Source organism: Arachis hypogaea, chromosome 13 (genome assembly GCF_003086295.3).
Source record: "Arachis hypogaea cultivar Tifrunner chromosome 13, arahy.Tifrunner.gnm2.J5K5, whole genome shotgun sequence".
Taxonomy (NCBI): domain Eukaryota; kingdom Viridiplantae; phylum Streptophyta; class Magnoliopsida; order Fabales; family Fabaceae; genus Arachis; species Arachis hypogaea.
This window is the reverse complement of record NC_092048.1, coordinates 117,532,773-117,559,532: the sequence shown is the minus strand read 5'-3', so window position 1 is coordinate 117,559,532 and position 26,760 is coordinate 117,532,773. Positions and strand designations below refer to the sequence as shown.

At 29.8% G+C, this 26,760-nt stretch overlaps 2 protein-coding genes and 2 long non-coding RNA genes across 5 annotated transcripts; 2 read left to right on the top strand and 2 right to left on the bottom strand.

Annotated features, from left to right (window-relative positions):
* LOC140177987 (uncharacterized) lies at positions 1-3,661 on the top strand. Its single transcript, XR_011869887.1, has 2 exons — positions 1-554; positions 2,731-3,661. It is a non-coding gene; the product is annotated as an uncharacterized lncRNA (long non-coding RNA).
* On the bottom strand, positions 2,452-3,727 carry LOC112732881 (NAC domain-containing protein 41). Its single transcript, XM_025781690.3, has 2 exons — positions 3,378-3,727; positions 2,452-3,289 (listed from the first exon to the last, which is right to left on the bottom strand). The coding sequence occupies exons 1-2, from the start codon at positions 3,559-3,561 to the stop codon at positions 2,838-2,840; spliced, it is 636 nt and encodes a 211-aa protein (XP_025637475.1). The 5' UTR covers positions 3,562-3,727; the 3' UTR covers positions 2,452-2,837.
* A 9,565-nt stretch (positions 3,728-13,292) lies between these two features.
* Positions 13,293-14,463, top strand: LOC112732879 (mitochondrial import inner membrane translocase subunit TIM8). The gene is made up of 2 exons (XM_025781688.3): positions 13,293-13,477; positions 14,015-14,463. The coding sequence occupies exons 1-2, from the start codon at positions 13,430-13,432 to the stop codon at positions 14,201-14,203; spliced, it is 237 nt and encodes a 78-aa protein (XP_025637473.1). The 5' UTR covers positions 13,293-13,429; the 3' UTR covers positions 14,204-14,463.
* A 5,178-nt stretch (positions 14,464-19,641) lies between these two features.
* Positions 19,642-26,480, bottom strand: LOC112732878 (uncharacterized). 2 transcript variants are annotated; one of them, XR_003168140.3, is made up of 10 exons: positions 25,951-26,480; positions 25,592-25,817; positions 25,454-25,494; positions 24,986-25,130; positions 24,764-24,820; positions 24,490-24,575; positions 22,717-22,944; positions 21,615-21,710; positions 21,106-21,202; positions 19,642-19,920 (listed from the first exon to the last, which is right to left on the bottom strand). It is a non-coding gene; the product is annotated as an uncharacterized lncRNA (long non-coding RNA). The 2 variants fall into 2 exon arrangements; XR_003168141.3 differs by lacking the exon at positions 21,615-21,710.
* Between the last annotated feature and the right edge of the window lie 280 nt (positions 26,481-26,760).

The window sequence follows — 26,760 nt, the reverse complement described above, 5'->3', positions numbered from 1 at the left end:
CCCTCGAGCCATTCTTCAATCTTTCTCCCCAAAACACAACCCTAGAGTACATGTTCCCCACCGCCACAGGGCTCAGCGCCGCCGTTCGTTGCTCTCAAGCACCACCGTGTTTTCGTCCGATCGTCCGCGCTTCTCCCTCATTCAGAAATTGGTGCGTCTTCCTCGAGCTCGCCATCATTCCCTGCCTCGCTGGTCTTTGTCTGCTCAAACCCTAGCCTCGATCACTCTCCTCTTCAAGCTGTGTTACCTCCGCCGTCGAATCTGGTCCAACTGTCGTCCCTACTGTTTCAGCGTTGTCGCAGCTCGTCTCTGCCGTCGCGTTGCATTTGCTCCACTCTCCTCTGCCGTCGCGTCGTGCTGCAAAGGGAAAAGAAGGGGTGGAGGTCGCGGGAGGAGGCGCGTGAAGGGTGAAGCCTTTGCTGCTTCCGCCGTGTTTGAGCTCGAAGACAGCCGCCAGTGCTGCTACCTCTGTTGCTGCCTCTGTCGTGCCTTGCCATCATGTTACCACTGATTTCATCTGCCTCTGTTGCTTCAAAATCATGCTAAATTTATGGGTATCCGTCCTTTTTGAATATGTTTATAAATAATAAGATTAGACATTGATTTTTCTGAATTCTGATTATGGTTTTGTTCAAATTTACTGATGGCTTTGTTTGTAGTTGCTGGTTTTGCTGGGTGAAGGTTTAGTGTTTTGGAATGTTTTATAATGTGCTAATGTTTGTAATTGATGGCTTTGTTTGTAATTGATGAAAGTTTAGTGTTATTGTGATTATTGGTTAATGTTTTGGTTTGGTGTTCTCTCTTTTCCAGATTTCCCTTCTCCTGTATTTCTGTATGTTGCTGAATTGGTAATCAATAAATTTGCCTTTTTACTGTAAATCAGGACTTTACTAGACTTTACTAGGATCTGTTAAATTTGTTGCTTGTTGCTGAATTTGTTGCTTCCCAGTCACAGCATCAGAAGAGAAGTTGGTGAATAAGGTTTTAAACTGTGAAATCATGTGTTGTTGCTTGAATTTTAGGAGAAAGAGCAATGTAATGTATTCCTATTTATGATTCCATAAGACCAAGGTTAAATTAACAATTCAGGTGGAGAGTTTTGTTTATGAGTAATTAAATGCACAAAACAAGAATAGGATTGCTAATTAAACTTGGAATTTCTTATTAGTGACTTGTTAAGGTGCTGTTGTTGTTAAGGTGCTGTTTTGCTATGGCACTATGCTGCTGTGAATAAGGTTTTAAACTGTGAAATCATGTGTTGTTGCTTGAATTTTAGGAGAAAGAGCAATGTAATGTATTCCTATTTATGATTCCATAAGACCAAGGTTAAATTAACAATTCAGGTGGAGTTGAGTTTTGTTTATGAGTAATTAAATGCACAAAACAAGAATAGGATTGCTAATTAAATTTGGAATTTCTGATTATGACTTGTTAAGGTGATGTTGTTGTTAAGGTGCTGTTTTGCTATGGCACTATGCTGCTGTTTTGTAATGGTTGTTGCTGAATGCTACTCTGTTTTCATTGTGTTGTAGTTGTTGGTTTTGCTTTGATTTGTAGTTGCTGGTTGTGTTGGTTTTGTTAGCTTTGTTTGTAATTGCTGGGTGAAGGTTTAGTGTTTTGTAATTGCTGGCTTTGTTTTCTAATTGCTAGTTTTGCTGAGGGCTCCTAATTGATGACATTTAATGTAGTTTTTTAAATTTGAAAACTATTTTAATCTTTATGTTATACTATAATTATATTTTAGGATGCTTATTTATAATTTTATTATTTTATTTTAAAACGATTTTTTCGGTTGAACCACCGGTTAGACCGGTTAGACCAGTGAACCAGTGAACCAGTAGTTAGAGCGGTTTGATGATCGGTCCGGTTTTCTGAACCTTGATAGGAAGAGAAATACCTATTAAAAAGAGTATTTCACACCAATAAAATTTTTAAAAAATAGAATGATGTTAATGTAGTAACAGAGAACAGAATATTTGAAGGAGATAGAACTTGCATTTTAATTTTGGAAATTTTGTATATTTAGTTATTATACAATTATAAAGTTACTTTTGCTGTTGTCATTTCTAATTTACTAGCGACTTGATTAACTTTACAGTGTGGTTTGAGTTTTTTTTTTTTTTTTTTGAAAACTATAAAATAATAAATGAATAAAATATGAAAATATTTAAAAGAATTACTCTGCTAGATATATATCAATAAAAAAAATACTATTTATATATTAAAATTAATTATCAAATTTAATTATCATGTATTTATGTACATATAAATAAATAAATATATATATATATATATATAATTTAATTTATTTTTAATATATATTTTATATTTAATATATATTTTATATTAATAATTAATTTTATTAGTTAATTTTAATGTGGACCTAACATATTCTTATATTAATAATATCATCAAACTCATTTAAATTACTCCTAAAAACAGAAAGAAAGATGAGATAAGTACATTACAATATTATAATAAGAAACAACAATATATAAGATACATAAAAAAGTCTTAATTAGCATATTTAGTGTTGTTAATCGAAAAATACTAGAAGACCATTAAAATTTATTATTATTGATCATTCGTTAGCCATCAATATTTAAAAGTGTGGTCTAAAAACATGTCATTGAATTATTAAACTAAAGAAATTGAGTTAATGGCTAAAAGTGATGACCAAAAATAATAAATTTTAATAGCGCACTAATATTTCTCTTGTTAATTTTAAAGGGTCTGAACCCATTTAGTTGCAGAAACGACGGGTTGTGAGTGAGAATATGTATGGTGGTTTTAATCAATAGTCAGCAAGACCATGAGGAGGAAGTGCATTGTTGATATTAAGAAGCATATGAAGAAGATACTTCCATGACGTTATTACTTGAAGTGGAAGAAGATGAGGATGAAGATGGTGAAGAACGTGCTTTCTTGCTTATGATGATACTACCACTCCCAACACTCCTTTTCTTCACCGATAAGCGACACAGAACCCAATCTCCTATATCGCAAGCATTGTTATTAGCATGTAGAGTAGTACTAACCAGGCGATATTCATGCAAGACCCAGTGAGTTCTAGTGCCATTGGGAGATTTCCCTTGGTAAAACACTAGGGTTTTTCTAATGCCAAGAATGCTATTATCGTCACTATTATTAGAAGATGAAATGATTCTTTTGTCGGATCCTGTTGCCTTCCAATAGCCAGAGGTGGTTGTTCGGTTCATGCGGCTTCCATTTCTATACTTGGGTTCCTTGCTGCTGAAGAAATACATCTCTTGATGTTCATCACAATTTCCTATGTATCAAAATAACAATATATTAACCATCATGTTATGTATGTGACTATTTAATATACATACGTATACGGGTACATATGTAGGTACCTGGCAAATCCCAAGGATCATAGTTGGAGAGATTGATGTCAGGAATCATGGAAGCGGGCAAGGGGAATGAGAAGACCTTACATTTCAAATACTGAAACACAAGCTCTTCATCCGTTGGCTGGAATCTGAATCCAGGAGGCATTCTACTTACCCCATTCTTCTTCACAAAATTTAACTTTTCCATTATTTGATTGTATTATATTCTCTCTACTCTCTGATACTATACATGCACATCGATGAAATTCAGTTAAGCTAACATGGAACTATATTTATACAAGAGAAAAGCGACACATATATAGTATATATGATAGCATGCATCCACTTTAATTTGTTCTATTGACAAATTAATTAAACAAATCTTCTTCTCTTATCGTGCTCTTAAAGATCTTTTTCTTTCCCTTTTGACATGATGCCTAACCTTTATATCGTAATAAAGTCGTCATAGTCGTTGTTGGAAAGAATATTATTATATATTACTATTATGTGTTATATATATGTAGTTGTGTCCGTCATAATATATAAAAATATATAAAAAATAATTATTTTTTAAATAGAAACACGTATATTCAATTTTATTATAAAAAATTTATAAAGTTAATTAAATTTAAAATTTTATTATTTTTAATATTAAAAATAATAAAATCAATGAATAATAAATTTACTTATTTTTAAAGTATAATAATTACTCATTAATAGTAATATATAATTTGTTATTAAATTAAAATATTTATGTTAGAATCTTATCTTTTTTCAAGAATTTTTTTAAATAATATTAGTAGTTAAATTTATAAATATTTTTCATGATTTATGAATAAAATTTTTAAATTCTTTCACTCTTACGTTAAAATCGATTTGATTAAATATAATTTAACATGACATAAAAATTTTTTTGAATTACTTTTTTATTGTCATAGTAAAAAAATCTATTAGGGAGAACTATTTTCGTTAAAATCTACTTAGAAATATTTTATATTCTACTATATATCCTAATTACTCTTGAAATCAAAGTAATATGACCAATATTACTACTTGTTAAAATTTACTAACATATTTTATCTATTCTTGAGTTGAATTAGCTGTATATGTACTTAAAAATAGTTTCATATTTTTTGTTAACGTAAACACCTACTAAAACTGCTAAAGATAAGATAAATGCACAATATCTTATTATAACGATGATGGGTTTATTAGTACAAAGTAATTTACAATATTTTTTTTCTTATTTCAAGATAAATAAAAAAAATTACTGAAAAAAGATATAATACAATTTATACTTATCATTTATGTATAAGCACCATTACATTTAATCATAATCCCCACAAAAAGAGAGAAAAGCAAAAAAGACGAAGAAGAAAAAAAAGACAACGCACAATAGTTTTTATAGATGTTATTTTATCACTCAATCTTCTAAATTAAAAATGAAATTAAGCACGTGAAAAATATAATTTAAACATTAAAAAAATTTAACATGTGAAAAGTTATGATAAATTAACTTGTATAGAATAAATAAAATTTTTAATAAAAATACAAAAACTTAATAAATAAATAGGAACAAAATAAAAAATATAAAAGAGATAGAGGATAATATAACGAATAATAATGTTTCATAGTTTATTAAAAAAATAAAAAGTAAAAATAATGCATCATAAAAAGTAAAAAAAAAAAAGTATTAACGAATAAAAGAGCAATTGGTTAGTTATTGCTAGTGTGATCAAATAAAATATTAAATAATTTAATATTCATCTCAATCAAATCAAATAAATAATTATGACATTCTTAAAAATTATTAATCAAAATATATAAAATAAAAAATTAATATAAATTAAAATAAAATTAATTTATTTATTTCAATCAAATTAAATAATTTATGTAATTAATTAGTCATAGTTAATGTATCCAAACAAAATATTAAATAATTTAATATTTATTTTAATTAAATTAAATAAATAATTAATTACAACATTCTTAAAAATTATTAATTAAAATATATAAGACAAAAAATTAATAAAATTAAAATATAATTAATTAGTTATAATTAATATAATTAAATAAAATATCAAATTATTTGATATTTATCTCAATAAAATCAAATCAAATAAATAAATAATTAATTAACACATTTAAATGAATCAAATAAAATAAATTAAAAAATATATAATAGATAATAATAATCTATTATTCATCATTTTTTTTTTAACTTTTGCTATATATATATGTATAACATGAAAATTACACTAGATATTATTTCAAATCAGAAAATTAAACTTCTCTCCGATCCCCCTATTAAGAGTAGTATACTCACACACATCAATCAGAGCCTGTCACGTAAGAAATTTCATATTAAATTCTACTTCTGATCAAAGACCCTGACCTTGTTATTACTTTCATATACCAAAGTCTTGCATGTGATTCATGTCTGCCGCATTATCGTTTTACATATTTATTGACCTTTTCTAATATAATTTTTCTATTCAATTTTCGTGCTTAAAGTTCTCCTATATTTGCCATGTAAATTGATCATGATATAATTATTGTCTATTTGCCTACTCTTTTCAAAGAAAAAAAAAATGAATTTGAATAATTATTATTGATGGATAGATGACTCAGACTCACTTTATGTTGCCTGCAAGTGTTTCTAAAGACGAAGCTTCTTTTTCCTTTAGTAGTTTTCTTTACAACGATTTGCTTCGGCTCTGTTTAATTTTAGTTTGTTTGTTTGTAAAATTAAAGTTTCCAAAGAATTCAATTAAAAAAATGGATGTACGAAAAATATATAAAGGGGAAAAAATGAACAGGCCCATATATACTTTCGATAAAAAGCAAAACCACCATCACATTATTAAACATGCACATAGAGTCAACTAATTAGAACAGAGTAATTATTACATTATATAATGTAAATCACTAAATCATATTATTTTATTATTGTAAACTATATACATATAATGTAAATCATATTTTAAGTTAAAAATTGCGGTTCTAAATAAACATATAAAAAGATACGTTATCTTATCAGTTATCACTACTTACTAAAATATATTATGACCATTGTTAAATCTAGATTAAGATCAGAAAAGGATTTAAAAGAAAGTATTGGTACTTTTCTTCACTAGGAAGATGTTGATTTAAAGAGCTTTATTTTTCCCACTACAATCAGATTTTGAAAGATTCACTAGCGCTTACTAAAAAAATTAAAAAGAAAATAAGAAGTCAATATTACGTATTTGCATGTTTGAATCCTTGCTTAAGACCGCGGCAAAAGAAGTAGTTGGTTCCTGTAGGTGTAAGTAAAATACAATACTATTATTTAAATAAGTGTCTTGCTTAGTTCTATTACACATGGGACTCACTTAGTCACTTCTCTTAGCTTTAATTTCTGTCTTTTTTTTCCTTTCTTTTTTTTTTTTTTTTTTTTTTTTTGGTTAAGGCTCTTTTTTTATAGTTTATGATTTATGATGCACTAAGGTGTCCTTTTCCAATAAAATTTAACTGCGTTTCTGTTTGTGGAGCCTCCCCTAATAATCATGTGTTGCAATCTCTCTCTCACTCTCTTTTCTGTTCTTTCTTTCATGCACTAATTTCACTAATTCTATGCCAAAGCGAAGAAAAACAGTAGAAAAGGCAAACTATGCTTAACGCATAAGAAACTTTGTCATGCCTCACTACTAGTTTTTATCTGGATCATAGGCAATTAATTAGTAGCATTCAAAAGCATATAGCTTTAAGAATAGACTATAGAGTAAGGTAGTAGTGTTTAATTATGATTGAGGTCTTAGTTTTTCCTTAGTTCTTCTTTTAATTAATTTTTACTAGCTAATATGGTATCTTATTCAATTACGCAGAATAAGTATTAGAAACGACATACAACACATTGTTTATCAAACTATTCAAATAAAAACAGTATGATAAATGTCAATCTTCTGGAAAACTTTAGTAAAAACTAAAAACTAATCTAGTATTCAAAATAGAAAGATATTAACTAGCAAGTTAAATAGTACTATGGTGACACAGTGACAGATTCAAAAAATTTTAGTTATCAGCATAAAAATATATTAAAATAAATTTTACTAAGCATTGATATATTTATATTTTAAAATTAAAATCATATATATAAGTACCCAAAAAACTACACCGATATACAAAAACAAAAAAGTATATTAATTTAAAATAATAAAAATTAATTGAAATAGATTCTTTTTTATTTTAAAATAATTAAATATTGTATTTTATATATATATATATAAATTTATGCAAAAAAAAAAAAAGCGGGTTTTATTTGTAGAATCCTATCTTTGAGCGGGTTGACAACCGTTGCTATCCGTTCTGCAGCGGTTAAAAATTGTTGTTAACTGTCGGATGTAGAAGCAAAAATAGAAAGAAATAAAAGGATAAATAAGAAGATAAGGATTCAAACTGAATAAAAATAGATACATTGAAATTGAAATAGAAGCAAAAATGATATATTGAAATTGAGTACAAAGAGAATCACTCTACTTTCTACCCAATTTCTTGACGCAACAAAAAATGAACTCCTCAACCTAACTTGTCAACGCCATAATTTGGAAATTAAATCAAAGGGAGTCATCAACCTTTTACTCAATTTTTCGATGCAACAAGAGAGGAAATCCTCAACCTCAATTGTCCATATCATGGTTTCATCACGAAACCAAAAAGGAGTTTTTATACCTCTAAATCATTCTATACTATGACTACCCTATTTTATAAGATATTTATAACCTCTTATTAGGTTAAAATGTAGAAAACCCTAAGCCCACAAATATAAGGCCAATCTAATAATTAAATAAACAAAATCAAAATACATCAAATTAAATTAAAACATTCTAAAAATGTAAACTAATATCTTCTAAATAACACTTGAACTCCATATTGTAACACCCTAATCTTTAGCACGTCATGATCGTACTAAAAATAAAGTGTTACTACTCTACTTTTTTTATTAGCTATTTAATATTGAGTCTTTAGTTCGCATTTCAGTTTTATAGAAAATTTCATAAAATTATCTTTAGTAATTAAAATCACATATAAAAGATATTCAAATAATAATAATCACATAATTATTAATAATAATAAATGCTATACAAATGAATTCAATATGAAACTTGAATACAATACATATTCCTCTGGATAAAATAAAAGCTAAAGCAACAAGGGTGAGGGGACTCTATAAAAACAACGGGCATCACAAGTAAATCTACTAATCGTCTGCAACTTCATACTGAATCTTCGAACCTGTCACTAAAAGGGTGGAAGATTTTGGAGTGAGAACAAACCACACGTTCTTAGTAGGAAATGCAAATGCCGTAAAAGTAATGACTTTAATGCAAATAATTTAACTTACTCAGTAAAACTATTTTGTTAAACCTTTGGAAATACTTTTTACTTTTACTTTTACTTTAAATAATTAATTACCTTCTTTAAATTTCAGAACTTAAAACAAATCTCAATCGCAACCTCAATTCTCAGTCACCTCAATACACCAACTAATAGCATAAGAAACAGATCAACACACAAACAAATTGCAATAAGACAAACAGCATAATCACAGAGAAACTAGATAAGCAAACACAATCAAATGCTAATGTGCAAACAACATGATGCATGTCTATTCCTAACGCAAGCCATGAGCTCATGTGTCGGTTGCCTACCCGCTCCCAACATTACCGGGCACGAGTCCCAGATATGGCTTTCCAGATGCATACAGTGTGCTTATAAGTCTTACGGCTAAGCCGCATACAGTGTGACTTTCAAATCAATGAGCTTACATCTGAAAAATAGTTCTCAGTGTGTGGGCGTCCCCACTATACATTTGGCACTAAGGTCCAAACAAAGTCGCATCTGCTCTCCTGTGGCAGACATTCCTTTAATTAATATATTCCTTTAATCTTTGTTCTCTGCTCTCCTGTGACAGAGATTCCTTTAATTATCTCTCTTTCCTTTACTTTTCGTTCTTCTTCTTTTCTTTCTTATCAAACAGAACTCAAAATATAACTTTAAAGCGAAATTCCTTCTCAAAATATTGAGTTTAAAACATTAAACTTTTCTTAATAAATCGAATTGAAAACAAAATTCTTTTCGTAATAAATCGAAATCAAATAATATTCTTAAATCATATTTACTTTTAAATAACACTTTAAATAAACTCTTAGAGTTTATAAAAATTTCGCCAGCATTTCCTCTAAAATTCGGACTATGCCACCCTTTTAGGGTCCCAACCAAATCATTTTCGATTCTGAAAGATCATCCTTGATAAATCAGACATTCCAAATTCAATGCCAAATTATTTTACAAATCTAAAAGCTAACTAGGTTCAATTTCAAAATTATTTCTCAAAATAAGCCTATAAATCTGATTTTTAATACAAAGTTTGCTTCTTAATGTAAATACATATTTAAAAGAGGTTTTCAAAACAAAAATCACTTTTTTTTTCATATGTTTTTATAAAAATTTGGACAGAACCTCCTCTTAAAATTCGTCTTCACCACCCTTATAGGCTCCCTTACTTTTATAATTTCTCAAATCAACAACCCAACCAAGACATTGACATAATCAGAGTTTCCAGCATCAATCACAGCCTCAATTCAAACTCAATTCATATTTCCAATTCAACAAGCAATACCAAATCTATCACTATTCACAACCACAACTCAACAAATATTCATTATAACCATCCAATAATAAGAATTTCAGTATTCCTAAACAATCAAGAAATCAAACACATATTCATCAAATTCAGTCACAAATATAACTTAAACTCAGCCATTCCAAATAATTATAAATTATTTATAAATACCCACTAGACTTCCATGGCAATAGTTAATTTCAAAATAAAATCCCCTACCTTGATTGTCGAAACCCGAAAGCTATGAAACGCGAAAAAAAATCTCTTTTTCCTTCTGGCCCGCCGCAGTGGCAGCCATCAAACACCACATGCAGTCACAGTAACTTCGACCCTGAGACATTAACGTCGCAAAAACTTCAACAGATTATAACAAAATGCTAACGGCAAGGGTTTTAAGGCAAGAACAGCTTACTGTACCGAGCAAGAACCAAGAACTGGGTAGCGGTAGCTCCATCAGTTGATTCCAGCGACACCCGTGCCATACCCAGTGACCAGAACGGCAGCAGAGCAGCTCCAACAACCACATGCAGCTTAGGGGCAACCTTCACCCACAACAACAGAGACCATGACAAAACCCATCCTTACCGTCACCTTCTCTTTCTTCCCGGCATCTTCCTCTCCCTCAGTCCAGATCGGCGATAGCATGAACAACTCACAGGCAGTGGTGAGGGCAAGCTAGGAGCGACGAACGGCAGCGGCTCTTCACCCTCTTCGCGTTAAGTTTTCCTTCTCCCGGTGACCCAGCTGATGGTGGCGACGAACCACAACCGTGGCACAGTCTACGGCGAAGGCGCGGCGGTTCTAAGCCCACGACCTCCTCTCTCCACGTCGTCTTCTCCATCACTCGAAAACTCTCTTTTCTTCGCGGCTCTACTCAACGGCGCTAGGCGGCGACTATGCGACGGCAACCTGGCAGGCGTGGTAGAATGAGGCTGAATGGCGGCAACGCGAGTTGGACAACAGCAGCGTGGACAGCTCTCTTTCCTCTCGGCTCACCCTTCCCCCTTCTCTTCTGCTGGTTCCTCTCTTTCCCCATTTCCCTTTCTTTCTTTAACTTCTTGGTTTTTCTTGCTGCTGCCGTTGAGTTTGGTAAGGAAGGGGAGAAACTAGGGTTGGCAATATATACCATACCCGCAGGTACCCAACTCAGATCAACCCGTTCATGTAGGGTTGTCTACCCTACCCGCTGCGAGTAGGGTAGGGTAAGGTGCAAATTTGTCTGCGGGTAGGGTAGGGTACGGGTTTAGGGTATACCCTACCCTACCCTACCCGCACCCTTAATATATTATATAATATATATGTAAAAGTTATGTATGTAGTGAAGAAAGTGAGTCTTGTACTCACAATCTTCTTCTTATAAAAACTTGAAATAATCACTAAACTAGTTGATGATCATATTATTTGTAATTTTATGTTAGATTTCTTTAAGATTTTATTGTTTTTCATTTTTATTTGAACGTAGTTTTTTATTTTTTATTTTATTAATATGTATGAAATTTGGAATGGTTGAATTTTATATTTATTTGATTTTTTTTGTTTCTGCGAGTAGGATAGGGTTTAGAACTTTAGGGTGTGGCTAGGGTTAAGGTTGAGAGATTTTCAACTCGCAGGTAGGGTAGGGTAGAGTTTTAAGAAAGTTTTCAACCCGCGGGTAGAGTTAGGGTAGAGTCTAAACACTACCCTACCCTATCTATTGCCAGCCCTAAGAGAAACATTGGCAGTTAGGGTTAGGTTAGAAGGGATTAGGGTTAGTGTTTGGTTTTTAGTGTTTCAATTTGAAAATATTTGGGTAGTTTAAATAATTTTTAATAAAATTAGGAGTAATAGAGTAATTGAAAATCAATTTTAATCCAATAATAATATCTATAAAAATACTATTTAATTATTAATTTACAAAATTTATTTTCAAATAATTAATCTAATTCCATAACTAGAAATAATTAAATTAATTTTTTTTAAATTATAAAATAAAATTTAAAATTTAATTAATCAAATTAAAGCAGATAAAATTCTCATTCATTTTTTTCAATCATTAAAGTTTTAAATCAATAATAAGAAAGTACTCAATTAATATAAAAATCTTTGAAAATATGTTCTCAAATAAATAAAATAAATCATAAATAATTTATTATTTAATTTTCAAAATCTGAAGTCTTACACATATCACGAATATTTGAAGTACATATCAAATGTTAATTTCGATATATTGTCAATTTAAAGAATATTAATTAATAGATAAATAATTTTTTTTCTTATCTTAACTAACTTTTGAAAACAAAAAACTAATAATTTCACTTATGTTTAGAAAATTAAATTTTAGCTTAATAATTAATTACTTGGTTAGTTTTAAAATATATATTATAAATATTTATCAATGTTAAATTTATTTATTTATTTATTTTTAGTTTTGATACTTATAATAAGATAAATATTATTTCATGTTAAGTTTAATAATATTAAAAATTTTTTTAACATGAATTTCAATAGGACAAAGATAATATAATAATAAGAGCAAAATATATTAATCCATATATACTTATTAATTTGTTTCCAAATTTCTAGTTGTGGAGTTGGGGGGAGTGCCTCCTTCCTTCTTCTCACCTAGATCTATCTTTGTGGTGAAGTGACTAGAGATGACACATAATAATTACATATACATTCATAGAAAAGTATTTCTTCAACATTTTGGAAAAATAATGCTTGCACTATTTCTTATATGAGTAAGATTAGGGAGTCAGTTTTTAATTTTTTTAATTTTATATTTTACATGATAAATTCTTAATTTTAAATATTAGTTTGAATTATAAATACTAAACCTATCTTAAATTCTTCAAAAAATGAAAATTATTTAGAATTTAAAAAAATTAGCAAATATTGACTAACTAAAAATTATATTTCATAATTTTTTATATATATTTTATTTGTGTATTTTTTATCTTCAATCACTGTTAATATCAAGAATAATGTTATATGACCAATAAAATTTATTATTCTTAGTTATTTTTTGCTAATAAAAATAGTTTTATACTAAATTATAAATTTTAAATTCTAAATTATAATAGTATAAAATGAAATATTAGTCCAAAATATTAGTTAATATTGATAAAAAAAATATTAATCTGTATTTTTTAAAATAAAAATATATAAAAAAATAGAAATCTATCCGATAAGAGTAAATTTGCCTGATTTTTGGTTGTTTTCTACACGCTGACAAATAAAATCGTAAGCCCAAAAACAATATAAAGCCTAAATGATCCTCTAAAGCCCAATACAGAGTTGGCTTATGTCCATTGAAATTGGACACACAATTTTACAGTTTTTCTGATAGTCGTCTTCCTAGTTCTTATCGATTAGGGTTTTTCTGAGAAATTTTGATTGAAGTTTCTACAGCCTAATCCTCTCTCCATTATCCATGGATTTTTCAAAGCTTGATTCATCTGACATGCAGCAATTCTACTCTGTAAGTTTCAGACGTTGCTCTTTCTTTTTTCCATTCGATTGAGGTTTGTTTCGAATTTGTTGTCGTAGAATCGTACGAACTTCTAGTTTGCAAGAGTTCTGTTTCTTTATATTTACTTATTATTGTTCTTTATTCTTAGTGTGCTTTTGGTGAATTTTTTTTGCCCTTTCGTGTTTATCGCTTCAAAATGAGTGGAAAGCAATGAATTTTCCGTTGCTTTTTCAATTTTTACTACTTCATTTTGTAAATATCTGTTTTGTTTCACTTAATCTTATCTGGTCAAATAAAAAAAAGGAGAATTAATATAGAGTAAGAAGATTCAATTAGCACACAGGTATTTTACAGGGATAAAAAAAATTCATTCAAACAAAAATCATATCAAATGTGATAGGATTTTGAGGGCATTTGTTTGGTTTTATTTATTTATTTATTACTAACATTGGGGTTTTTCGCAGCATTCTTTTTAAATTCATGTGATAAAAATGAGTTAACATTGAAATAAAAGATTTAAAGTTTAACTTAGTTAAGTAATTGCAGCAAGAGCAGCAACTAGCAATGGTTAATGAAATGGTGTCAAAGCTGACAGATGCATGCTGGGACAAATGCATCACGGGTACACCTGGGAATAAGTTCAGTTCGAGTGAATCTACTTGTCTTTCTAACTGTGCACATCGCTATATTGAGATGAGCCTACTTATCATGAAAAAGTTTCAAAGCTTGCAGTGAAGATCATCAACTTAATTAATCTGCAATTTGGTTTTTCGGTTGGTCACTCATGTCTGTCTTAGATTACATCCAAATTGTTTGGGCATTGTTAGTTTTTATCTCTGCGAATTTGTGACACACTGGAAAGTACTATAGCGTTGGTTCCCATGTGAATCTATAAGAAGTTTAGTACCTTTCGGTGCGGTTTTTGTACTACTATTTTAATAGTTTAACTTTGATCATTACAATGGCTCATAATCCATGTTGCCTTTGCAGTCCAACGATAAAATTCGTCTTTATATGCAGTGAAATGAGTGAAACTTTTTAAGTATTTGTTCTTGTTAATAAAAATAAAAAAAATGTAAATGCCATCATAAGCCTAATTTAAATTTACAAGTGTTTGGCCAATGAGTAATAGCTCAAATGGCATAGTCTCCTCATACTCAATTAAGAAGTTGCGGGTTCGAGTCTCCTATCTTTGGTAAAAAAAAAAAAAAATTACAAGTGTTTGTTTAGTAATAGGGAGAAGGGATATTCTTACACAAATACTTAAAAAATTGCTAAAGGTTTTATATTTTTAATTTTTTTTCCATGGTTGTAATTTCAACTTTTTTTATAAGAGTCATTTTAAATGTTAGAGAATTAAATTTTTTGTTTGGTTGAGATAATTATATTAGTTATATTTTCAAAAGTTTTGTTTAACATAGATGGTTAGATTATCTTTGACTGTTAATTTATGCGAATAAATATATTTTAAAATGAGATTAGAAAAAAGAGAGAAAATTGAATTTCTTTTTTCTTTTTTGAAGAAATTAAAATTCTTCATTTTTATTACTCAATCTTCAATTAAAATTTTTTGAATTTTGAAATTATATTTAAAAAAATTTAAATACATTATTTTCCATTAAAAGAATTTAAGTATTTTTTAAAGAGCAATGTTATATGAATATATGATCAACAAATATTATCATTTTTGGTCCATACTTAATGTAACACCCTAACCTTTAGCACGTCATGATCGTACTAAAAGTAAGGAGTTATTAACCTGTTCTCCTTATTTACTATTTAATATTGAGGCTTTAGGTCGATATCGCGTTTCAGTTTATAAGAAAATACCAGAAAATTATTTGTAGTAATTAAAATCACACAATTATTAATAATAATAAATGCTATACAAATGAATTTAATATAAAACTCAAATACAATACCTATCCCTCTGGATAAAATAAAACTTAAAGCAACAAGGGCGAGGGAACTCTATAAAAATAACAGGAATCACAAGTAAAACTACTAGTCGTCTGCATCTTCTAACTGAATCTCCGAACCTGTGTCACTGAAAGGGTGGAAGATTTTGGGGTGAGAACAAACCACACGTTCTCAGTAGGGAATGGGAATGCCGTAAAAGTAATGAATTTAATGCAAATAATTAACTTTACTCAATAAAACTATTTTGTTAACCCTTTGGAAATACTTTTATTTCTACTTTAGATAAATAATTACTTTTCTTTAAATTTCTAAACTCAAAACAAATTTTAAATATAAAACTAGTCACATTTTCTGTCTCTCAGCCACATAGTTAATCCTCAGTCAAATGTCAACTCGTAATCACTTTAATACACTCACAAACAAATAGTGCAAGCAAGAGATTCTATTCAATGTACAAACAAGTCACAACAAGACAAACAATACAATCACAAAGTAATAAAACAGGCAAGCGCAATCAAATGCAAATGCGCAATCAATATGATGCATGTCTATCCCTAACGCAGGCCATGAGCTCATGTGTCGGTTGCCTACCCGCTCCCGACATTACCCGGGCACAAGTCCCAGATATGGTTTTCCAGATGCATCAGTGTGCTTATAAGTCGTACGGCCAGGCCGCATCAGTGTGACTTTAAGTCGTACGGCTAGGCCGCATCAGTGTGACTTTCCAAATCAATAAGCGTACATCTGAAAAACAGTTCTCAGTGTGTGGGCGTCCCCACTTTACATTTGGTACTAAGGCCCAAACAATGTCACATCTGCTCTCCTGTGGCAGAAACTTCATTAATTAATATATTCTTTAAATCCTTGTTCTCTACTCTCCTGTGGCAGAGATTCCTTTTCTTAATAAACCGAGCTCAAATCTTTACTTAAAACAAAATCTCTCCTTAAAAGATTGAGTTTAAAACATTATACTTTTCTTAATAAATTAAACTTTAAAATAGAATAAATCTTTTCTTAACTAAATATATTTTAAATAATTTAATTTTCCAAAACCAAATCTTTTAAAATAACTTTTCAAATAAAACCTCAGATTTTATAAAATTTCGGCAACATTTTCTCTAAAATTCGGACTAAACCACCCTTACGGGTTCCCTATTCCTCAACAATCACATTTTCACAACCTCAATCCAAACTTAATTTGACCAATTAAACTCTCATAACAACCAAATCAGTCACATTCACAGCAATAATCCATATTCAATATCATTACTATTATATATATATATATATTTGTAATTATCCAATTAACTTTGTAGGCATTCTAAATTAAAAACTTAACTTTAAAAACAAACTCCCTACCTCCGTATGAAATTAAAATCAATGAAAGTTCTGGAAAAACTTTTTGACCGAGCTGCTGGAGAGGAAAGCGTCAGAAATCATCTGTGCTTCCTAAAAATTCAGTTGGCCGAACTCAAGGGGAAGAGGAGCTACGTCACTGTCAGCCTCCATCGAACAAAAATAATGCCAACGTGTAGAGAAGGAAGATAAAAATACTTTTACCGAATTAGATTTTTTATTAGAGTTACAGATTATAAGAAAATTGAAGTTGAAAGTCACGGTTCCATGGAAGTTTCTTGGTTGCTCTCTATCTCGGTCCTTTCTTTTCTTTTTCTTGTATGATTCGGTGATGAGGGAAGAGAAAATGAAAAAGATTAAGACTGATGGTGATGATTAGCTTTTATAAGGTAGGTTAGGTGTCATAAGAAGATGGATATATATATATATATATATATATATATATATATATATATATATATATATATATATGTCATTACCATACATATATATGTTTGCATGCCTCCACGTTTCACATCTTTATTTTGCTTTCATATTGTGAATGAATCCACGTTTTATATATATAATGCATATGAGATCAGCTTTAAATTTTTTTTCTTCATTTCTTAAAGGCTTCGGCCAAATAAATATAACTAAATAATAATAATAATAATATTTATAAAAATCAATTTAGACGATAACTATCAATATAGTTTCTGATAGATAATTTAAAATAATAGAATAAGTCATAATTAAATTAAATTTTATTTTTAAATTTAAAGTGTAAAATTTAATTTTAAAAATTCGGATGTTATACTTAATCACACAAGAAATATAGAATTTTGCACCTATATTTAATAAAATTTACACATATAAAATAAACTAATACAGATTATACCTAAATTTTTTAAAATTTATATATATAAATTAATAAAATTTATTTATTAAAAATAATTTAATATTTATATTAGTTAAATAATAATTAAAAATACTAAAAATTACTAGCCTTTAAAAATTTTTCTTCTTTAAAACTATTTTTCTCTCTTTTAATTACTCATGTTAAAACACTCTTAAAGTTTCAAGCAAGCAAATATAATGTTATTAACTCGTCGAATTCTATAGAGATATAAATAAGAAGCCTCATTTGGTGTTTTGGATGCGGCTGGCTGCCATTCATTAAAGGAGTGACGATATTGATGTGCTGCACCTAGAATTTTTTGAGTGAATTTTTTTTAATTCAAAATTAAAAATAAAAAAGTTGCAAAGTAATACAATATTCCTGTACAATATATTGATAATTGATTTAATAATAAATTTGTGCAAAAAAGAGCCTTTTTTATTATCGAGTAATTTCTTTTGCTATCCTACCATTCGTGGGATTTTTTATTTAAATTAATTAAATATATTATTTATCAAAATTTATAATAAAAAAAATTTATTGATATACATAATTTTATACATCTTGAATACTGTGACCCTATTTTCATTATACACATATTTTAAGTACTCGGTCATTAGAATATGATACAACAAAAACTTTATGTATTTTGGATGAGATATAATACAAAGCAAAAAACGAATATTCAATACCCGAGATACATGTGTAAAAGAAATGGAATTATAATACCTAAGATATGTGTCTAATTATCTAAATGTATAACTACATCCAAAAGAAAACTATATATAAAGAGTTTTTTTATTCAACCATTAGTCATATTATATCCATCTCTCTACTCTCTATTATAATCAGTTCTTTTTTATAGTAATTTATCCCAACGGGATAACAAGAAATGGTGAAGAATACTAGCAGAACACCCGTGCATCGCACAGATTGAAAATTTCTATTTCTTTTTTCAGTTCTTTTAGATTGTCATTTTTTACATTAATAAAAGTATTTTTGTTGCTCAATTTTTTATTTAAAGATAAAAGATTTATTTATTTTATCATTACTCAAAATACATAAGTATTATTTCTTAATCCATCATAATTTGTAAATTTTTTTTAATTAAGATCAAATTTATACTCATTCTTTCTATTTTTATTTTTTAAAACATGCAATTTTTATTTTTCAAAACATGCATTTGACTGTCAGCATACTATTTGATGAGCACTTAGAATTGACTAAAAAAATCTTGCCTACTATTTGATGAGCACTTAGAATTGGCTAAAAAAATTCTGCCTCACAGTGTATTATATCATATTCAACTTCATAAATTATGCGACAACAAATACAATTTAAACATATAAAGAACACAGTTTAAAAAATAAAACATGAATAAAAATCATAACCAATATCATTTATGTAAAAATTCTTTGATTTATTGTGTTAAAATAATTTATTTCTTAGATAAAAAAATTATTTTACAAAAATATAAATTATCATTTTTCAATGCTAATGAAAGTCTATAAAATTTAAAAGATCCCATGCATAAAAAGATGAACTTAAAGATTTGAAAAAATTACTATTTTGACTTTTGATTTTATTTATTTGTTGATTGAAAAAAAAGAGAGAATAAATGTCCAAAATCTCTCATCAAACTTATTTTTCAAGATTAAAAAAAGAAATACAGAAATAAAAACAAAGCTTTTTTTCAATTTGAACTATCCTTCAAATCTCTTAACTACTACCTTTTAATTTGAATCCTAACTTAGTTTAAAGAAAGCACCGTAGAGGATGTTACTTTTTGTTTTCGGACGTTGCTTTTTGCTTTACCTTTTATTTGAAAGGTAAAGCAAAAATATAATCTACTTTTAATATACCATTTGAAAAATTGAGTAGTATTCCAAAAATACTTCTTAATGTGTCTCTAAATTTTTTTCAACCTATCGAATTCAACAAATCATGTGACTTATACTACTACTAAAAATATCTATCCAACCAACAAAGACATAAAATTGAAGAAGTATAGAGTTGTAAAATAACAATAAAAAAGAGGTCAACTCAAACAACAATTGCAAAAAATAAAAAATGCATGTGTAGGAAATGCAAATTTCTAATAGCCTCATACTCCTTCTTTTTTCTCTTTCTCAATTTTCAACCATAATTAAATCATCAATCCCAGTGGATAAGCTTATGGCATAATGAATCATTTTCAAAAATGACACAAAATCAAAATATAAGAAAAGTGCTTCATCACATAGACTTGACTCTCCGACAAAATCATAGGCTTCCGAACAGTAACTTATATTTTGCACCTCTGTCAATACACAAGATAATTTATATCAAATTTAGCATCAATGTCCAAGAAAAGAAAATGTATAATTGGCACATATTAAATAAAATAATAGTTCGAAAAATAAAAAGGACAAAATATAAGACAAACTACAAAGAACCAAACACTAAATACAAAAAAATTCAGGAGTAGATTAAAGTGAGAATGAGATAAGGACACAACATGCTAAATTTCACATGTTTAAGAGTTACAAACACAACAAAGAAAACACCCCAAATCAACCCAAGAATAATGCATTTAAAACAAAAGATTAGACCATAATGTATTAATTGAGGCATGCTTGGAACACAAAAACTCACAGATTCATCAATTAAAATCAACATCGTAGAATTTGGAAAGAGCTGACCACTGAAATTGGAAATAATCCAAAGCCTAATCACCCTAACCTTAAGACTCAATGGTTCCTTCTCAAGATTAATCTTATTTATCATATCCATAGGAGTTCTCATTTTGAAATGGGATGAAAAAGATGAAAAAAAAACTCTAATAGAAAATACAATGGGCCAGATAAAAGTGAAAAAATTCTGCATCAACCAATGAAAGATAGTAACCCAATCTCAAAATTAAACGTAAATGGAGCAAAAATATAATATCTCTCTTACCTAATACCCAATTATCTATCTCATTTTTATTAGTTCTAATGCTTATAATATGAAGTGAGATTATTTTCTTAAACTCAAATTGGTCATAGACATCAAATATTAATAAATTTATAGATCAATTGCCAATGCTTAATATGCCACAATAACTTAATCAACTTTAAACCAATAAAAATCGATATCATGCAAAATGTTACCTCATAAAAATGCTTCCACAATACATGTTTCAGATGGCAAAAATACATAAACAAAAGGTGAAATAAAAAAGAAACACGACAGCATTTCATCTAATCTACATCCGACACATGCATAACTCTGAATCCCAGACCTACAGAACTTATTCAACCTAATTCCTAAATTGTGAAAAATAACATACTAAATTCTTTTAGGAAATTTGAATAAAAAACAGTGAACATTCTATACACACAAACTAATCCTTTAATATTGGAACAAAATAACACCAGAAAAAATCAAAATGAGCGAAGCCAGAAAGCAAATCCTAAAAGCTAACCTTTAAAAAATAAACAGAACGGGCGAAACTTAAACTTACCTATAGAAAGTGATCCACACTAAAATCCTTCTCCGTAAAACAAATAACCCTCAAGTTGCTGTCCTCCTCCATACTCTACACTTCATAATTTTAAAACCTGTATATTTGTCCGGTGATTGAAAAATTTTTCAACATAAATTCTCATTTTCTTGAGTAGCAATAGGCATTTTAATAAAAGAAAATGCATTAAAATCAAAAGAAAGCCAAAACACAGGATGTTCTTTGTTACTTTTATTTTAACAACTTGAGTATCAAATTGAATCCATTTAGAGTAACCAAATTCTTCAGCTACTGAAAATAACTGTTTCATCGTTGCAAAATATATATATATATATATAAATAAAAGAGCAAAGGTTAGCACCATATGTTTAGATCATGTCTTGAAATGACATAAAAGGATAACTTTCATCATTGTATCTACCTTTCAAGTTTTAGTAGTAATTTAATTTACAAAAATTACATGTAATAAAATGAGGACATGATTTCAAATCATAAATTATGCAAGATACCTTTTTTGTTAATTATAAGGTGCAAGCAAGGAATATCCTTATGCAATCTCAGAAACCATGTTTATCCTCTATCAAGCATTTCTTTTTCATTAGATTCTGCAAAAGCATTTGGATAATAGAGCCACAAAAAATAAATTTTCTTTCCAACTTCTTCTGCATAATTGTTTCAATAAAAATAGATAAGACATCTATTTGTAAAGCAAATATGCATTAAAAATACAAAGTAAATAATTTCTTCCATAATATTCCATGTTTTCGAGAGGAAATAATGTCATTGCTAAATTATTCCAATACAAAAGGCCCATCGCACATACCCAATAATATCAGTATCAATTTTGCTTTTTGTTCTTTTCTTTCACGTGTGTATCTAATATATATCACTTGCACAAATATTTAGCCGAATTTTAATCAGATAGTAACTGATTGTCAAATTTAATTAAACAAATCATGAATATTTTTGTACCAATACAAATGGGAGTTCCATAATATTCAATCACCAACCAATTTTTCATTTTCATTCAAGAAAAAAGAAACGAAGACCACATTGCATAAGACTAACTATTGAACCAAATTAGAGACGATAAAAAGAATTCAGAGGTAAATAAGAAAAATCCTGATCTCAGGCTTTGAAACTACAAAAATTCATCTAACTCCCCCTATTGTTCCTTTTTGCTAGAGAGACCAAAAAATAAAGTAATAAAATAAATTTCATCTCAGATTAAAAAAGTGAGAGACTATAAATTTAATAGCCAAAGAACATTAAACCAGTTAGAATCAAAATTTATAGAAGATAGTGTATAAATTACCTAAATTCTTTGATTTTGGACATCAAGAAGGGTTATTAAATAATTACTACTAACATACATGCAAGAAATAGCCTGAAAAATCTTCTAAGCAAAGAAATCAAATAAATTTTATATCAAAAAATACTTTAAACACCTGAGAAAAATAGAAAAAAAAAAGAATAAAAAATTAAATTCAAACAGAATGAAAAAATTAGATAAAAAAAGATTAGCAAAGAAACATATGAATTAATAAGAATAGTAAGTTCAAATTACACTAACCAATATAACTTATCCCCTTACAAAGAGATCACACTCACCGCCTCAGAGGGAGAACTCCCTTTCCGTCGAGCCCTCCTCGACCCCGTTATAGTCCATCTTGCCTCTTTGACTCCTCATCGCCCTCTCTTTCTGATCATTCCACCGCTGCTGTGTTTGAGAGGGATAGTCATAGCTTCAGGAGAAGTCTCGACCTGTCCTCCGCCCCATTATAGCCCATCTCGGCTGTGAGTCTTCATCGCCCTCTTTCTCTGCTCATTTTGTTGCTGCTGTGTTTGGGATGGATAGAAAGAACTTTGAGACATTAGGGTTTCAGAGAGAGAGAGAGAGAGAGAGAGAGAGAGAGAGAGAGAGAGAGAGAGAGAGAGAGTGTGTGTGTGTGTGTGAATGTGATTATACGGAACATCAAGGAAATCAAGTCTTATTCTTTATTTTTTCTTCCAAAAAACTCAATTAATCTCTTATATATTTTCATATATCAACAGATCACAGTATACATAAAAATTTACATATGCCATAAGATGATGCTTATTTTTTATTTTTCTTTTTTTTTATCCCTAAAAAGAGAACACTAAACAAATGACATCTAGTAAATGCACAAACATGCCAATGATTAGTCAATGACTGTGGCAAAAGAAGATCCGAACTTGTTAAACGGCATTTAGTAATAATAATAACGAATGAAATAATAAAAAAGTAACTAATATAAAAGGAGAATATGAAAAGGCAAAGAAAAGATATTTGGTGTTACAGATTCAATAGAAAGAAAGTGCATTGGATTGATTTTTATAGAATTTTCTAATTTTTAGTACAGAAGTTTTTTAAATATAAATTCATAAAAATTAATCATTTAAGAGTTAAAAAAATAAAAGTTAAGAGTTCCAGTGCGAATCAAATGGTGAAAAAAAAAGGCAGAACAACAATGCTAATTATTTATTTAGTTAAATACCCAAAAAAAAATCGGGAATCAATAATTCAAAGATTAATCTAATTTACCATCATCAATCAAATCAACAAAAGCAAACACTAAAGCGGACCAACAAAAGCAAATCGTCATCCATCATGCCAATCACTCATAACTCGTCAGAAAAGAGGAAAACAAAATATGGATTCATAAAATAGGTACCCTAGAAAATAAAGACCAAAGGATCAGAGAAACAACAAAGAATAAAATAAAAGAACCCAGCGGCTGAAATTACACCAGATGGATTTTTAAAGAATTTTACACTTTTTTTACCATAATAATTTTTTAAAATTGAATGCATAAAAAGGTATCATTCAATGATTAGAAATATAAGAGATAAATAGCTCCAATCTGAAGCAAATGAGGAAGCCAACAGTTGAAATTGAACCATATCGAACATCATGCTCAGAAATAAAAGAAAAAACAACAATAACAAATTCCAAAATAAACTTAAATTAAATGAACCCAAAACCCTCACATACCTACTTTCATGATATATTCATGGATTGGCAAGACAAAACTTTTTCTTTCTGCAAAACTCAAATAATATTGATCTTCCATGCCAATCAAGTTACCAATCATTGGATTCGAATATGAGACACAAATAGCTAGATTCAGATGAAAAATAATTAAGGCCTTAAAAGTTAGAATAGTAGGGAAAGAAACTAACCCCTTTATTACCGAAGAAATGGCTTTTTATATCAACTAAGACATAATATAAGCAGGCAGAAGATAAGACCCAATTTTAAAAATTTCCATGTGGATAATAATTGTAAGGGATACATAAAGAAATTTTTACACACAAGATATCCTTACTTATAAAATCATGCAAGAAATCTAAATGGAATACCCGTGATTATGTTCATCGGGAGTTCCACTGCGTACAAACACTGGCGCAGCTTTGCATAGATTGGGAGGATCCAAAAATGAGAAAACCTACATTTACCGGATAGACATGAGTGGATAATTTTAAAACCATTAACAACTCAAATTGACTTAAAAATTGGGGGCATACTATTTGCATTAACAACTCAAATTGACTTAAAAATTAGGGGCATACGATCCCCACAATCCATGGGAACAGGATAAGGTAATGGCGCCAGATAGAAACATAGTATTATTACCTCTTTGTAGAAGACACCTTTGACTTTGGAGGCACCTCAGCATATGCATTAAGGATCCTGAAAACCAGCCAATTTTAGGTGAATAAAACAATTGCATGAAAATAATACAAATTGAAAAAAAATTTTGCTGTAAGACTAAGGCATAAGTCACAATATCGATTATAATAATTAAAAAAATTGTAAACTATCTATGTGTAACTCCGCATTTCCATGTTTCATTACCTGTTAAAAAGATTTGCAACCTCTCAATATTCACGTGCATTATAGAACCAGATGCCATTCACTTCTTAGGCAGCATTTCTATACAATAGATAAGGAACCTGAACTTCATACTCGAAATCCCCCAAAAGATTTTCCACCAAATTTTCTGCTTATGCAGACAGACCAGGGTTAAATATAGGGATATTTAGAAGTTCTCAACCACCATGTACAGTAGCAGCAAAGTATATACCTCACCCACAAGATAATGTCTACAACGCTTATATTTACAGCTTGCATAATTACTAATTTCACTGTACTCACAATATTGAATGCAACATAACAACTACAGTGGAATTTCAATAGCCAATACCCAAGCCCAAATCCTACAATATTAGGGGCAAGATCACAACTAATAACTAAAATAGTGCTCTACCTCAGATCAGGAAGCATATGAAAAAAATGGTGAAGGAAAAGGAACAAAAAGTAGACCTTTTGACAACGAAGAGGGATCCCTCGACGTCCTTGCGGCTCTGCAAATGGTAATCGCAGAAAGAAGACAGAGAAAGCGTTAGAGAGAGAGATAGAGAATGGAATCGATGAAAGAAAGGAGTGGATAACGGAATGAACCTATTGGGAGAGGTCGATGTTGAACTCGTAGAAGGTGACGTGTGCAGTGGTGATGAGGATTTCCTCGACGAAGGGGTCGATGCGCTGAAGAACAGTGAGGTTGAGGAGCTTGGTGCTGTGCTGGTCGAGATTGGGCATGAGCTTCCCATTCTGAGACATTATGGAACCGCAAACACAAACCCTAGAATTTTGCGGGTTGGGTTTGGGCTTTAGATGTGTTGTGTGCCTGAGAGTGAGAATGGAAAAGGGGGAATGGAATGGAGAATCAGAGATGAAAGAGAGGTGAACTAATTCAAAAAACCCTTAAGAGGAAGTTGGCCACGGAGAGAGAGAACACATCGGCCAGAGGTCACACTCACCGCATCAGAGGAAGAACTCCGTTCCCGTCGAGCCCTCCTGCACCCCGTTATACTCCACCTCACCTCTTTGACTCCTCATCGCCCTCTTGGTGTGATCAATCCAACGCTGTTGCGTTTCGGAGGGAGAGTCACTGCCTCAGAAGGAGAAGTCTCGAGCCGTCCTCCGCCCCATTATAGTCCATCTCGCCTGTTGTGTCTCCATGGGTTGAGGATTTCAGAGAGGTCTGCTGCCTCCACCACGTCCTCCTCCTTTGTGCTTTCAGACAATGAATTCCAGTTGCTAAGGTTAGTGTTTTAGGTGGGGTTCGTAGGGATTGGTGATGGTTTTGAATCAGACGGTTCTGTTGGCTTTTACTAGGAAGAAGGAGATCCATAGAGAGATTAAGACACTGACACGATGAAGGAAGGAGGAGAGAGAGAGAGAGAGAGAGAGAGAGAGAGAGTGAGAAACTTAGAAGCGAGAGAGAAGGAGCAGTGCAGAGACAGAGAGAATAAGCTTTACCTTTATGTATCTTGGATGAGATATAATACAAAGCAAAAAATGAGTATTCAATACCCGAGATACATGTGTAAAAGAAATGGAATTATAATACTCAAGATATGTGTCTAATTATCTAAATGTATAATTACATCCAAAAGAAAACTATATATAAAGAGTTTTTTGACTCAACCATTAGTCATACTATATCCATCTCTCTACTCTCTATTATAATCAGTTCTTTTTTATAGTAATTTATCCCAACGGGATAACAAGAAATGGTGAAGAATATGTGATATTTGAGTATAATTCAAACTTGATGTGTTGATTCT